This window comes from Nyctereutes procyonoides, unplaced genomic scaffold (genome assembly GCF_905146905.1).
Source record: "Nyctereutes procyonoides isolate TBG_1078 unplaced genomic scaffold, NYPRO_anot_genome, whole genome shotgun sequence".
NCBI classification, from domain to species: Eukaryota; Metazoa; Chordata; class Mammalia; order Carnivora; family Canidae; genus Nyctereutes; species Nyctereutes procyonoides.
In genome coordinates, this window is record NW_026575140.1 from 76,494,875 (window position 1) to 76,509,430 (window position 14,556).

At 49.4% G+C, this 14,556-nt stretch overlaps 1 protein-coding gene across 2 annotated transcripts in view; it reads left to right on the forward strand.

Moving 5' to 3' along the window:
• The window catches only part of GRIK4 (glutamate ionotropic receptor kainate type subunit 4), a 421,461-nt gene that overhangs the window by 367,426 nt on the left and 39,479 nt on the right, over positions 1 to 14,556 (forward strand). For both annotated transcript variants that reach the window (XM_055306214.1, XM_055306215.1), the window contains one exon: positions 8,711 to 8,824. In XM_055306214.1, coding sequence (XP_055162189.1) covers positions 8,711 to 8,824 — 114 coding nt within the window. The remainder of the gene's footprint in view (positions 1 to 8,710; positions 8,825 to 14,556) is intronic.

Consider the following 14,556-nt stretch of genomic DNA (forward strand, 5'->3'; position numbering starts at 1 on the left):
GGGGATTTTCATTTAACTCTAAAGAAATTCATCCAGCCCTGAGTAGACTGTCACTTCGAGAAATAGCCCGGGAGCCCTTGGACCAATGAACGACATTGCCACTTCCCCAGGAATGCTAATGCTCCTCTGGACCTCTGCTCCCCCGGCATTACTGAGGGTGGACTCAGCCCAGTGAGCACGGATAAATCCCACAAATTTGGGCTTATATTGCTTTGTGAAAGCGGGGATCAGGGCCTCCCTCTGAACAGGGAGTAGGCCTTCTTTGGGGCCTGGATCCTGGCTGGGTTGGTGTGTGCGTGCATGCACACGAGTGTGAGGTAACTAACTGGGAGCTATTCTCTATTCCCTTATCCTTGTTCCCATATCCTGGCCTGAAAGAAGAGAGGGGTGGTGGGGCTGGCATTCCGTGTCCCCAGTGGATGAGGACACCAGACAGTCTGCAGGGGCCACGTGAGCCCTGAGAGTGAGTTTATCCTTGGCCCCAGTGTGGGAGAAGCGGGAAGACAGCTGCGGCAGGAGAGCAGATGTGCGCACTTCTCGGGCTTATTATTAGGAAGGCCTAAATGACGACTTTTGCTGAGGCTCCAGCCAGGAGTGGGAGTGAGCCTCCCTGTCTCCTTCAGATCCCGCTGCCGCTGCGCCTGGTGACCTCAGTGAGTCATGGCGAGTTCCCTGGGCATCTCACTAGGCGGGGGTGGAGGTGGGCGGGAGAAAGGCACCCAGCAGGTAAATCGATCAAAAGACAGGAAGTAAGCAGATAATCTAATTTGAAATGGGCTGAGCTGCAGATGTTAATCTGCTCCACTGCGCTGCAGGAAAGCACTGTGGGGCTGGCGAGAGCCTGGAAGCAGCTCCGTGGAGCCAGTCCTTCCTCTTCTCTCTGGCCCCTGGGCCCGGTGTGGGCCTGTTCTCACCACCCCTGATCCCTTTGCTTTCCGGGGGAGGATGAACACCTCTCCGCTGACGGCCTCCCGTAAGCACAGGGCACCTGTGTGCAGTTACAGGGGACGAGGCCTGGGAGGGCGTCAGGGGGAAAAGGAGCCCTTTGGCAGGGATGCCGGGCACTGAGGCTTCCCTAGGCTGGAGGATGATGATGGCATCCGACCACGTCTGCATCGTGACCTGAATCTGGTCCTGACATTCTGACTTCCTGATAAAATCCTTCCTGTGTCAGACATCAGCCTCGCTCTGCTGTCAGCGAGAAGGGGCACGAGGGTAGGCCGTGTTGATGGGATCCGGCACTGTTGGCTGCGCTGGTTGTCCATCAGGGACTCACTGTGTGCCCACTTTGGGAAATGCCTGTGAAAGTGCAGCCATCAAAAGCCAAGACCTGAGGCTACCAGTGGGTCTGAAGCCAGCTTTCCCCATGTCCTAGCTCCGTGTACTTGAGCAAGTTACTCACCTCTCTGGGCCTCAGTATCCTTGTAAAACACGGCCAATGGCTATTTTGAAATGCTGCGCACATTATTTTAAAGATCTCGTCTATACTCTACTGGGGAGCTAAGATGGGCGTATGAATGTCCACCGCAGGACTAACAGGGAGGGCTAGCGTTTATTGAGTTCTTCTGTGCCAGGTCTAGGCTTTGCGTGGCTTGTTCATTTGATTCCCAGAGAGGCTCCATGAAGGTGGGAACTGTTGTCATGCCCACTTTTTAGAAGAAGAAACTGAGGCACAGAGAAGGTAAGTCCAGAGCTTACATACGGCTAGTTAAGTACAGAGTTGGAGTATGAGCCCTGGCCCTCGGTTCCAATCCAAGGCCATATGTGGCATATGCCCCTTGAGTGGTATAAGCAGTGTCTTATCACTTCAGCGATTCAGCAGAGGTAGGGCTCATTCTTGGGAAGGTGATAGAAGTGTTTGCAGACGAGAGAACTGTGAATGGACCTGGAAGACAGGTGGTGCTGCAGGTTGGACCTTCTAGGTGGAGGACACTGCACTGTCGGGTATGCTTGGGTCAACGGAGTTCGGTGGGACATGAGGCTGAAGTCACAGGAGTGCACGAGGACTAACAAGGGGAGGGAGGTTCATGGATAATTCTCCAAGAGGGAGGACAGGTATAGTTGTCATGGTATAAAAGTTAATTATTTTTAGAAAAATGAGGGTGACCCTTTCTTGCCTCTCTTTAATCTTTTTTTTTTTTTCCACTAGAGCCAATTGAATTTGTTAAGGGTTCAGGACACAGTCTCTGAAGCCAAACTGCCCAGGTTTGAATCCTGGTTCTGCCACTTACCTACTGTGCAACCTAGGGCCAGTTCCTTAACCTCTCTGAGCCTCACTTTCCTGACCTGTAAAATGGGGGTAATAATAGTAACTTTCTTCATTGGGTGCCTTGTGAGCACTGAGATAACACGGATCAAGTGCTTAGTCCAGGAAGGGCCATAGGTGTTAGCCAGGTTAGTGTTACAAATCTTGTAGGCCATCCACTGCTTAAAATATTCAGGGCCATCCGATTGCTCTTCATCGTGTTGCCTCTCCCGCCTGCCTCTCCAGCCTCATCTTACAGCATGCTCTGCAGCCCCATGTCCCCCAGCCACTCTGGCTGTCTTCCAGCCCCTGGAATGCTCCAACCTTCCTTCTGCCTCAGGGCCTTGGCACATGCTGTCCTTTCCACTGGGAGTGCTCACCGCAGGCCTTCTCACAGGTAACTCCTGTTCACACAACTGCATGTCACCTTGGGAAAGCCGCCACGGGCCTCCCGGACTCTGTCAACGCCCTCCTCTACCTTCTCATGTGCCTTATATGATCCCTTTATGAAACCTATTTCAGCCTCAATTTTACAAACATTTTCTCTGACAGTTGGTGACTGTCCACCACCACCCCCACCGGAGCATAAGCCCTTTGCCATCGGGGGCTATACCCGTGTGTCAGCACCTTGTCCGCTGCCTGGGGCAGGGTGGAGAGTCAGTAATGAGGGGTGCAGAGGAGGAGGGGGTGCTGAGTTCTGCACACTGTCCCTGCCCACCCCAAGAGCCCACGCTCAAGGTGTCCCCAGGACACAGCACTTACCAGGGGCTCTGTGAGCTCAGTGGTCCACGTCATCCTCAGCCAGAGCCTAATGTGCGTACCCTCCATGGCGAGCCAGGCTTGGTGGACTCAGAGCTCCTTCCCACCCGGGTGTCTGTGCATTTATTCCAGCTCCCGTTCTCGCAGCCTTAGGCTGGCCTTGCTTGGAATTCTGCAAGCCTTCTCACTATACAGGGGATCTCCAGAGACAATTACCTGGGAATGAAGGTTTCCAGGAAAGCTCAGTACAGCCTGAGTCTGTGTAGCATTTTCTCATTCCAACTATAGCCTCCCAACACTTTCCAGAGTTAAGTAACACAATTACAGAGTTAAATAAATGACAGCAACGAGTGCAAGGCACTATGGGGCCTGAGTGGCAGGTGAAATAAAGTGTGTGCAGGTGGGACTTGCAAAGTGGCAGGGAGCTGCTGGCGTGGAGGAGCAGCTGCCCTCCCCAGGGGGCAGGGGGCTGGGGATGTAGGGGTCGGCCGGGGGGGGGGGGGCTATAAAAAAAGCCAGAGAGAAAAAATCTGGAAGCTGATCATAGCACGGTGGATCCGAGCATTCAAAGGAAGCTGGGGAGGTCATTTAATCTGCTGTCCCCAAGGGAGAATCACGTAACGAGGAAGAGACCGTGGGAAATGACCGGGTTTGGTCTCAAGCTGGGTGTCAGTTTTTTCCTTGAGTTTTCTAAGCGATGGGACAGGATGGAGCCTAAGAGGGTCCTTGTGTGAATCTTCAGAGACAGGCAGTCACGCAAAGGGGCACATCGTGTTAGCCCAGCTCTGTGCATGTCCCGGGTCACCTGGGAAGGACCACCAGGGGCCAAGGGTCCAGGGGCCTCTGCCCTACATGGAGGTTAGAATAGGCCTGGCTGCCCTCCCGACATCCCAAGATACTGTCTCCAGAGGCCCCTGTTGAGGTTAGCATCCTAACGGCAAACGTGTACTGGGAACTTACCTTGAACCAGGGCCCGTGCCGGCATTTACAAGCATTGTCTCGTTCAGTGCCTCAGCTATTCTAGAAGGTAGGCCCTATTATATCCCCACTTTATAGATGAGCAAACTGAGGCTTAGGGAGCATGAGGGACTTGCCTAAAGTCACACAGCAAGTGCGTGCATGCTCACAGAGTCCAGACAGGTCTGTCCCACCCCGAAGGCTGAGCCGCAGCTACGCATTTAGCTGCCTCCACAGCCCCTCCCAGGCCTAGCAGAACTCTGCAGGGTGTTGGGTTTAGAGGGCCCTTCCACGTCCATCATCTTTCTTGACTCTCCCATGATAATGACGGGCAGGCATTGCCCGCACCATTATAGCCCAGTAAAGTGAGCCCCAAGAGGCCGTGGGCTATGGGCATGTGGTCCTTTGTCCTGTCGCATCCTCTCTTTAGCTTGGCTCTGTGCAAGGGAGGGCTGCTGGGCAGGAGAGGCTGGGCCCAGGCCACTGGAGGTGCTGGGGTGCCGCCCAGGGGATGGGAGTGCATTTTGCCCGAAAGGGGGCAGTAGCTCTCCAAAAGAGGAGAAAGACACAGAAGGGGGCTTTGTTCCCTTCAGACTGTCCAGGATCCTGTGCTGCCATCAGACGCCGTCCGGGGGTAGTGGTGTTCTCGGGGAGGCGTGGGTGGGAGCGGAGACTCAGGCGGATGCAGACTGGAGCCCTGCTGTGGATTTGCGGCCTTCTTCCCAGCCAGGCCTCAGCTCCCAGGAGAAGAGCGGCAGCCACGCTGAGCCTCCAGGCTTTGATGGCAATGGTGCCAGTTGCATGACCCCTATTAAACTCCATGAGGCAAAGGATAGTATGTTTTGGAAGTCACCTCCAGGCTGGCTCCAGCCTGCCCTCCCCTTGTAAATTCCACAAACATCCAGGAGATAAAAGAGGGGGATCTCTCCGAGGCAGAGCATGCAGCTCTTCAAAGAACACTTTCAATCGAAAATGGGGAGGAGAGAGGTCTTTCTCTTGGAGGGAATGTATTTATATACCCCTGTAGGTGTGCATGCGCGTGCACACACACATGCACACACACCCAAGACCAGGAACACACCATGATGCATACAGAACTCCCTGCCAGTTCTCTTCAGCCAGCCCTCCTTCCCTTCCTCTGGCTCTGGGGCTCCCCACCTTTTCTGGTTTCCCAGACCTGCTGTCCAGATGGCGTTGGACCTTCCTGACTTCTCTGGATTTCTTTCCCTAAAATAAAATGTCCCTGTCCACTGCTGCTCTTTGCTGACTGGTCTGAGAGTTTTTCCCTCTTCAATCGTTCCAGGGCATTCAGTTTTGCTGACCACCATCATCTTCTTGAGCAAACTAAGGAGCCCTTGGAAGTGAGCGCCACCTCTTCTCGCCAAACAAAATGAAAAGTGTGGGGTTTGGGAGCTGGAAAGGAGAGTGTAGAGGGCATTTGGTTGCACCGCTTTACCCTACAGGGGGGATGACCCTTCAGCCGGGAGAATGGAGACACTTGCCCACGGTCCCCGTGAGTTTGTGGCCTGGCTGCGACAGGAGCCAGATTTTCTGATGTCCTGTCTACCTGCCCTTTTCTGCCGGAGAGACGCAGAAAGGCAGGGATGAGCCTGCAGCGTGCCCACACTTCCCTCCTTCCCCTACACCAACAGTTGCTAACATTCCTACACTCCCAGCCCCCTTTGGTTGTTTGTTTGGTTTCATGGCATATTATCTCCTCATCTAAGACTGCTTTATAGCATAATGTCCTTTTAACTAAGGTGAAATAAAATGAATGCACATCTTTTGGAATAACCCGATCCCAAGAGGTTGTCGCTAATACTTCGGGGTGCACTGAAGCCAAGGTAGATAATTACTATTCTATACTGAGTTGATTAAATAGGAAAAAACAACCACCACCAAACTGCCATGGTTTCTTTGAGCTTGCCACTGCTTTTTCCCCTCTTGTCCCACCTTCCCTGCTTCCCCTGCCCCCAACTTACTCTTGAGAGGGGGTCAAAAGAAAGAGGGACCAGCTGGTGGTGATGAGTCAGCAGTGTTCACATGAGGCAGTGGTTGGTTCTGCTTGGCCCAGTTTGGGAAGCGTCTCTCTGTGAGTAGACAGAGATGCTCTGTCTGGACCTGGGGAACACACTCTCCTGGATGTGTGATCATTCTGCACGCACCCAGAAAGGGTCCCCCAGGGCGCTGTCCATTTCTAGCATTCTCTCCATATGGAGGCTTTACCAGAATATCACTGTTGGCCAACTTTGATAAACCTGTGATTACCAAATTTCAATCCAAAGTTTACCCTTTATGGATGAAAGCTGTTGGTGAGGAAAAGAAGCTTGGGGGTAGAGTTGTTGAAGGTGGTTAATTTGGGGAGGATACATGTTTTTCAATAACCAGAGAAAGGACTGGAAGCTGTGTTTACCTTTGCCCATTTCATCAGTTTTGGTTTTTCTCCTCTTTTCTTCAATTCCTTCAGTCCAACCCAGTTGACTCTTGCCTCCTCCTCCCCCCACCCCCCAAGCTTTGCACAGGGCTCGGCTGCCGATGGGCTGGAAATCCGCACACATGGGACCGGCACTGCATCTGCTGGGCCTTTGTGCTTGATTGATTTCTGTTGCTTTACACCTGTGCTCTCGAGCGAGCGGAACTCAAGTCAGTGCCACTGTCGCGGAGGGGCTGAGGTTCTGAAAGGCCCAAGCAGCCCTCCAAAGAGCCCCCCGGATGAGAGCATTAACAATCTTCTAATCAAACTTCATTTTTTAATCTCAAGGGTTGATTCACTTGATAGCAGTAATCAGCACTCTCTTGGAGAAATATAGAAAGAGCACAATGAGGCATTCACATTTTTCATTTTTTATTAAAAATCTCTTACATCTGCACCCGAACTTCTTTTATTTAAACCTGGTCTCACTTTATGAGGCCCTGAGTTCGTTAACCTATCCCGGGTCACGTGGCTTCTCTGGAGGACAGAGCATGGATCTGGAGTAGAGGCTCAGGGTTGAAATGCAGAAGAGACTGACCTTTGCCAATAGATGTATCCATCCTGTACACAGATCGCAAATTCCCTTGTGTGCAAAATGAGGGTCAGCATGTCTAGCGTGTCTATCTTTATTTTCTTTGCAGCGATTGAGGAAGAATCGTGTACATGTGTGTGTATGTGCGTGTGCCCATGCAGAGCTGCTAGGCCTGTTTGCAGATTGTTGGACACGTCACTTCTCCTCATTTCTTTCTTCCTCTCTTCCATCAGCTGACTCACCAGAATTAAAAGGAGTTAAGCTGAATGAGAATGAGTAGAGGCCAGTCTGGGATGCACACCTAGGTTATAAAACATGGCTCTTCACTATTAGCAGGAGTCAGAATCACCGGGGCAGCTTATTACCAATACAGATGCCCGTGTCCTGCCAACAGAGTCTGATCCAGGGGGCCTAGGATGTGACTCGAGAATCCACATTTTAATCAGCTTCACAGGTGATTCTGATGCAAGAGGTCAGAGACTAGATATTGAGAATCCCTGTTAGAGAATTGCTGGGCAGGGGGCCTAGCACTGTGTTCACCTCACATCCTTGGTTTAAGGACAAAGTCAAGGACATCTTAGGTTAATGAGTTGGTGAGAGTGGAACTACACGCCAGTAATGGGATTTTCCCGTTTGTGCCATGTACAGGAGAACAGACCGATAGAAGTGAGTTTGCTTTGACATAGGATGGGTTGTTTGTTTGTTTGTTTGTTTGTTTTAAGATATTATTTATTTGAGAGAGAAAGCATGTGTGTGAGGGAGAGAGAGCACAAGCGGGGAGAGCTGTAGGCAGAGGCAGAGGGAGAAGCAGACTAGCAGACTCCGGGCTGAGCAGGGAGCCCAGGACCCTGGGATCACAGCCTGAGTCAAAGGCAGATGCTCAACCACTGAGCCACCCAGTGCCCCCACAGGATGGGTTTAAATTAGATACAAGGAAGAGCTGTCAAGCAAGAGAAGTACTGAGGAAGCCTACAGCATCTTCTTCCCAGAAGGCTTTCAGACTCTCAGCAGGTGTGGACACCTGAGGTGCAATGTGGAGGCCTAGAGAAAGGACGGAAAGGTCTTCAGAACAATTTCTGGTGACATTTGCATGGAGGGCCAGAGACCCTTCTTGTAGTTCTTTGGCACCTGAATTTTAACCTTGGCAGCAACATAAGCGGCCAGTGGTCCAGGAAGCGCGAGGTCCAGTCCCAGCTCGGACAAGGATAGGCTCTGTGACATTGGGGCCACCTGTTCAGTTTCTTGGTTGTGTTAGATTGTTTCTCAGTTCCATGGTTGCATCTTCTTTTCCTTTCCCCGTAACTCCCCCCACAACGGCTCTTCTACAACCTCTCAACGCTGTCAAGTTCCGTTGACTGAGCAAATTAAGAAGATGAATTTAGAAACTACTTAATGCTGAGAATCCAGCAACCTATGTGCCACTCCATGCACACACACCCCCGCTCTTGGGGTTTTGAGTCTGTCTCTTGAAGAGTCCCTAGTGATCCCCTCTGCTTTTTGTGCTTATTGATGTATTTAGAGGGGTCTGACCTTACATGTGCCTGAGTTACAGCTTCAGTACCCATGTCCCCTCATGAGTGATTGTTTGGACCTGAGATGGATCGTGATGACCTAGAGTCACTCCCCACGCAGAGAAGCCGGACCAGAGTGACATCTCCCCAGTAGTGACAACGTCTGGCCACAAGTCCCTCTACCTGCATCTCACCTGGCCACCCCACTGATGGGCTCTCTCTGTCCCTTTCAGAAAGCAGACCTGGCCGTGGCAGGCCTCACCATTACTGCTGAGCGGGAGAAGGTGATTGATTTCTCCAAGCCATTCATGACTCTGGGAATTAGCATTCTTTACCGAGTTCATATGGTAAGAGACTTATTTTATAAGCATTTATGTCATTAAAGTTATTTGCATGCAAACACTGAGTTATATGGTAATAATGAATGACTCACGGAAATATTTAGATTTCAAGACTTAAATGCAAATGAGCCAGGCTATTTTTTCCCCCATCAGCTGCGCGGACTTGCAAACAAGAAGAATGGAAAAGTCACACTTCTGGGCTTTCCAGTAAAAATTGCTTCTGCCTCACTGAATAGGGATGGTCAAGAGCTCAACCCCTGGTGCGTAGTGTGGTGGTGAGTGGCCCTCTTGGTCACTCTGCTTCCTCCTAGGGACAGGATCCCCAGTCCAGATAGGTCACCCCAGCATTTTCAAGGGCTTTGCTGACTTCTGGATGCACCTCTGTTCACTCCAAGCATTGCATCTAGTGAGGGAATGCAGACTCCTTCCTCTCTGGGTTACCCATACTGGTGAAGAAATAATGTCACTTATATCTGGCCTGTCTCCTTTTCTGCATCCTTAAAATAAAAGAGAGAGAGAGAGAGAAAGACTTCTCTGGTTAGGTTGGCTAGAGTGAGTGTCTAAGTGAGTTTGTGAAGGCACACCAATGGGCAGTAGAGGATGGACCTGATGATACACTGGCTGTTAGGGGGGAACGTCAGGAGGGGAACGCTGGCTGTGCCTCATTCACAAAGTGGATAATAGGTGTGCTGCCAGCACGTAGTTGACTGTCTGTGATTTTCCTTACTGAACCAGAAGGGCCTTCTTCTCATCCTTTTACCAAACTGATTCTAAGTGCACAGCTATTATATGGATTTTCCCAATGCTTAGGTCACCCTAGGTGTCCAAGGTCACACTAACATAGTGTTTTCCAGGATGTTACCTGGTTCCACAAGGCTGCCTAACAGGGAAGGAATCAAGAACTCATCCCACGGGCCTGCTGAGGAAGTGACCCTCTACTTCTGACCCCTTCCCAGGCCCTAAATCCCAGCCCCAGAGAAAGGGTGTTGTCTGTATTCACAGTCCCAGTCTGGGCTCACGTAGCAGGGTGCTAGGGCATCAGGAACTGTGGCCCATTCCTGAAAGAGGGAAGGTCCCCTTGTCATGGAGCCTGTTCCAGCAGCTCAGAGAGGCGCTGTCCTGTGCCGGAGCTCAGTATCCATCAGGATCACTGCCTGGCTTGGAAAAGGAGGTCACATCATCTAGAAGAAAAGCATGGAAATCCCAAGCTCCCCAGGCTAAAACAGAAAGCAATGTGAAGATTTGGTCATCATGACCAAATGACACGCTGTCATTGTTGTGTCCATCTTGTGAAGTAAGGGGGATAGTGAGTGATTCCCCCACTCCTCTTTATCACCATGATGAAAACTCCCGTTCATTGAGAGCCTCCTATGTGCCAGATGCTCTTTCAGGCACCTGTGATGATGTGGACTATTCCTAAGGGTTGAATTGGCCCCTCAAAAGACATGATGAAGTTCTAAAGCCCCAGGACCTGTGAACGTGACTGTATTTGGAAATAGGGTCTTTGCAGATATAATCCAGCTGAGGTCATACTGGAGTAGGGTAGGCCCTAATCCAATAGCTGATGTCTTTATAAAAAGATGGATGTAGACACGGGGAGAAGACCATGGGAATTTGGAGACAGATTGGAATGGTGTAGCTACAAGCCAAGAAGTGCCAAGGCTTGCCAGCAACCACCAGAAGCTAGAAGTGACAGGAGGGATCCTCCCTTAAAGCCTTCAGAGGAAGCATGGCCCTGCTGACACCTGGATTTTTAATCCTAGCCTCCAAACTATGAGACAGTATGATCCTGTTGTTTTAAGCCACCCAGTTTGTGGTATTTTGTTATAGCAGCCTGGGACACTGATGCACTTGTGTTGTTCTTGTAAGTAAGTGAAAGAGCAGAGTTCAAAGCCGGGAATGGTGTGACTGGAGCATGTGCTCTCTCTGTGACACCAGGTTGCCCCCCTCATTTGTGTGATCATTGGGTAACTTGTCCTGGAAAGCATTCGTATGTACCTTTTCTCATTTGGTCCTTAGGACTGTTCTTTGAGAAGAGGGAGGGTATTATAATTCTCATCTGACAGGTAAGGAAACTAAAGTTACACTTGGAACCAATACAGGGCTGAGCCTGGAAGCCAGGTATCCTCACTCTTAGGACAAGTGTTCTTGTCATCCTTACGCCCGTCTGTGCTCCTTAGGTGATTTTCTAGCCAGCACTTGAGCCCACCTCACCCCACTCCTGCAACTGAGCCCTGAGGCAGCATCCCAAAGAAATAGGGACATAGAACCTTTTTCCAAACTATGTCGCTATGGCCAGGCTGTACAACTAGGTTATGGCCTTGATTTATTGATTTTTTTATTGGAGTTCAATTTGCCAACATATAGCATAACACCTGATTTATTGATTAATGCCAAGGACACTAGAGCCCCACTCATGACCTGATGGACCATGAGGCATCATGTAACTGAGGGCACCTGATCCCAAGTGTTTCTACTCACTGCCTGGGAACATCTACTGCTAGGCTACCCTCACCACCCAGGACACCACTGGCCGGAATATCAATCAACTCGGGCCAGAACCAAACTCCCATTCACCAATCCTCTGGACATCCTTCATTGGATTGCTGGCCAGATGTTACCTACCACCACAAACCTATGACTGTATTAGTTCTTGGGATGTGAAGTTTTATGTATCAGCTTGCCGAAGCTATGGGACCCAGATGTTTGGTCAATTGCTAGCCTAAATAGTCTGTGAAAGTATTCTGTAGATGTGATTAACAGTGATGATCAGTTGACTTCAAGTAAAGGAGATTACCCTTGATAATGTGGGTGGGCCTCATCCAATCGGTTGAAGGCCTTAAGTGCAAAAACTGGTTTCCTGGAGCAGAAGAAATTGTGCCTCAAGACTATCACTTAAGAAATCCTGCCTGAGTTTCCAGCTTGCTTATAGCCTTGCTTTTGGCCTTACTGCTCCCACAATGGCATGAGCCAATCCCTTCAAGTAAATCTGTTTACACACACACACACACACACACTCACACACACACACACACACACACATATCCTACGAGTTCTGTCTCTCTGGAGAATCCTAACTCATATGATTCCCCTTTCTGGTCAGGATTCCTCCCCTCTTCCAGCCTCCACACTGAGGCACTAGCATGCCACATGGCTGCTCAGATCTGATTTATAACAGGGGGCCAAGCTGAGTAAAAATTGAGTGCTGGCATGAACAGCTTACAGTAAGCAGAACTGACAGTTTATGCATTTATTCAACAAATATTTATTGAGTGCATTCTGTGTGTGAGGCAGTATGCTTAGAAAGTACGAAAAAGTCAGCTGGAGAGAGAACAATCTTGAATCAATGAAACTGGGGGAGACCTGGAGAAAATAGGTTTGAGGTGAACATTGCCCTCTCTAAAATGTCTGTACCGAGTTGACAGAAACAGCTAATGCCAGAGGATGGCCCAGCGGTGTTCACCACAAAAGCCTTGGTCTAAAATTACATAGAGAAGCTATCTCTGATACAGTCGTGTTACGTTAACAAAATTAAAGCTGAGTCCTGGGTGTTTATTATTTTGTGAATTTTTCTCAAGTTGATAGTTTGATCTGTGAACAAAAATATGATTAATTTCATTTCGTTTATAATCTATAATAGACCTAGAATCCGTATCTTAATTCTATATCTGAGGTCACCGGAGTCATGAGTGATTATGATCACAATGTGAGCATCTGGTGATAATGAAGCCTGTGCGCAAAGGTTAAAATAATTAACCCAAAGTATAATTACCTAATTTGAAAATACTGCAAAACCCCCCTGAAATAGTAAGGGGAGGTGGGTATGTGCCTGAAGTCTAGAGACCATCAGAAATGATGTGTGAATTTCCAGTAGTCTGGGATTACCTAGGGGTTTTCATAACCGTGAGATCACCAGGACATGATGATGTAGTGTTTTCCTTCTTCTCTGGGGGTATAATCTCTGTTTCCACTCAGGCATCTCTAGGACCAAAATCAGAAGACTGTTTCGCTCTTTGGGCTACCTACACGCTGCCTTGTAGAAGCTGGCTGAGAATTCTGGCTTTGGCATTTGCTACCGTTGATCCCTCCCACTTTCTAAAACTCTCTCGGTTCCTGGGGTCCAGGTCACTGTTTCTTCCGCTCTGATTGTTGCCCCTCCAGCATTTCTGTTGACCCGTCTCTCTCTCTCTCTCTCTGCCTGCCCCGTGAATGACCCAAGCCCATTTCCCTTCTCTCTCTCTGACAGCTGTCTGCCTGGGTAATCTCACCCACTGCCAAATCTGTAAATCCAACCCTGGCCACTCCCCCTGAATTCTAGAAGCGTATTTATAACAGGTGACTAGACATCACCAGGCTATCTCATGGGCGCCTCAAATACAGTGTCACAAACTGTATCAGCAAAGTCCTTCCTCCTCTCTTCTGCTCCACTCACGTGATGGCATCTCCATCCAGTCACCTGAGCAGCCCTTCACTTCTCTTACCCCACATGTCTAGTTGGTCAGCTCACTTCCTAAATCATTCTCAAGCATGCTCTCCACCCCCACTGGATCTACCTTGGTTCAGGCTCTCCTTATCTCTGCCCTGAACTGCTGCCATTCTGATTGCCTGTATCCTCCTCGAGGTCAGGGTGTTTTTCATCCAGTACTGTATCCCCATTAAAGGGCCACAGCCATTGCTAGCATTCACTAAGAAGCAGTAGAGAGAAAATTCTGGAGCCAGACCTGACACATACTTGCTGCATGTCCCCCATGTCTCAGTTTTCTCATCTGTGACAAGAGGTTGTCATGCAAATTTAATGAGGATCCATAAATACATAAGTAATGCACTTACAACAGTGCCTGACCTATGCACAATAAAGCATTAGGTTTTATATTTTGTAAATGTATGCAACTTGCTGAGAATTAAAGTTTTTTAGTTTACTGTCACCTTTTTTTTTTTTTTTTACAAATGGAATCACATCAGGCTCCTACTTAAAAATCACTTGCTGCCTATCACTTACAAGACCAAGTCCATCCTTCTTGGCATGGAGAATAAAGCCTATCTTTCCTGTTCCACTTCCAGCTCCTGGCTACAGGCATCTTGACTCCATATTGCTCACTGCTTCAGCATCGTGCTGGCCTCTTCCTGTCTCCTTATTGGTTTGTACCTGTCTTCCTGCCTCTCAACCATGTATTAAATTAATGTATTAAACTCCTCCCTAGCCTTCAATACCCAGCTCAAATGGCATTTGTTATTCAATGTGACTTCCCTGGGTGGAGCTGATTGCTTCTTTCCCCAAGCAGATGCCCTCTGCCCACACCTCCAGTATAGCATGTATATACTGCATTGCACTATTCTTGATCTTTCTCCCTAAGTGGATCCTAGTGGGAGATATATTGAGGAGAAGGTATCCTCCTGTCAGGCTGTAAACTTTTGTGGTACAATTTTTGGCATGGAAATGTGATCGTCCTAAATAGGTGGTATTTGCTTCATAATTATGGAAAGAAGAAGGGGGGGGGAGGATGAGGGAGGTGCCCTGTGGTCCTGTGGACAGTGAGCATCACTTTCCTTCTTGGCTCCTGATTGAGCCCCAGGAGACTGGCTTCTGTCCCAAGGCCTCATATCCCAGGCAGCAGGATGAGTGACCTAAATAGATTTATTGTTTTCTTTCTGGTCTTGATCCTAGTGATCTTCAGAACAAGAAGAGATGGGGGGGGCATATGTTTCAGGAAGCCCAGGTACATCTTCTGCTCCAGGCC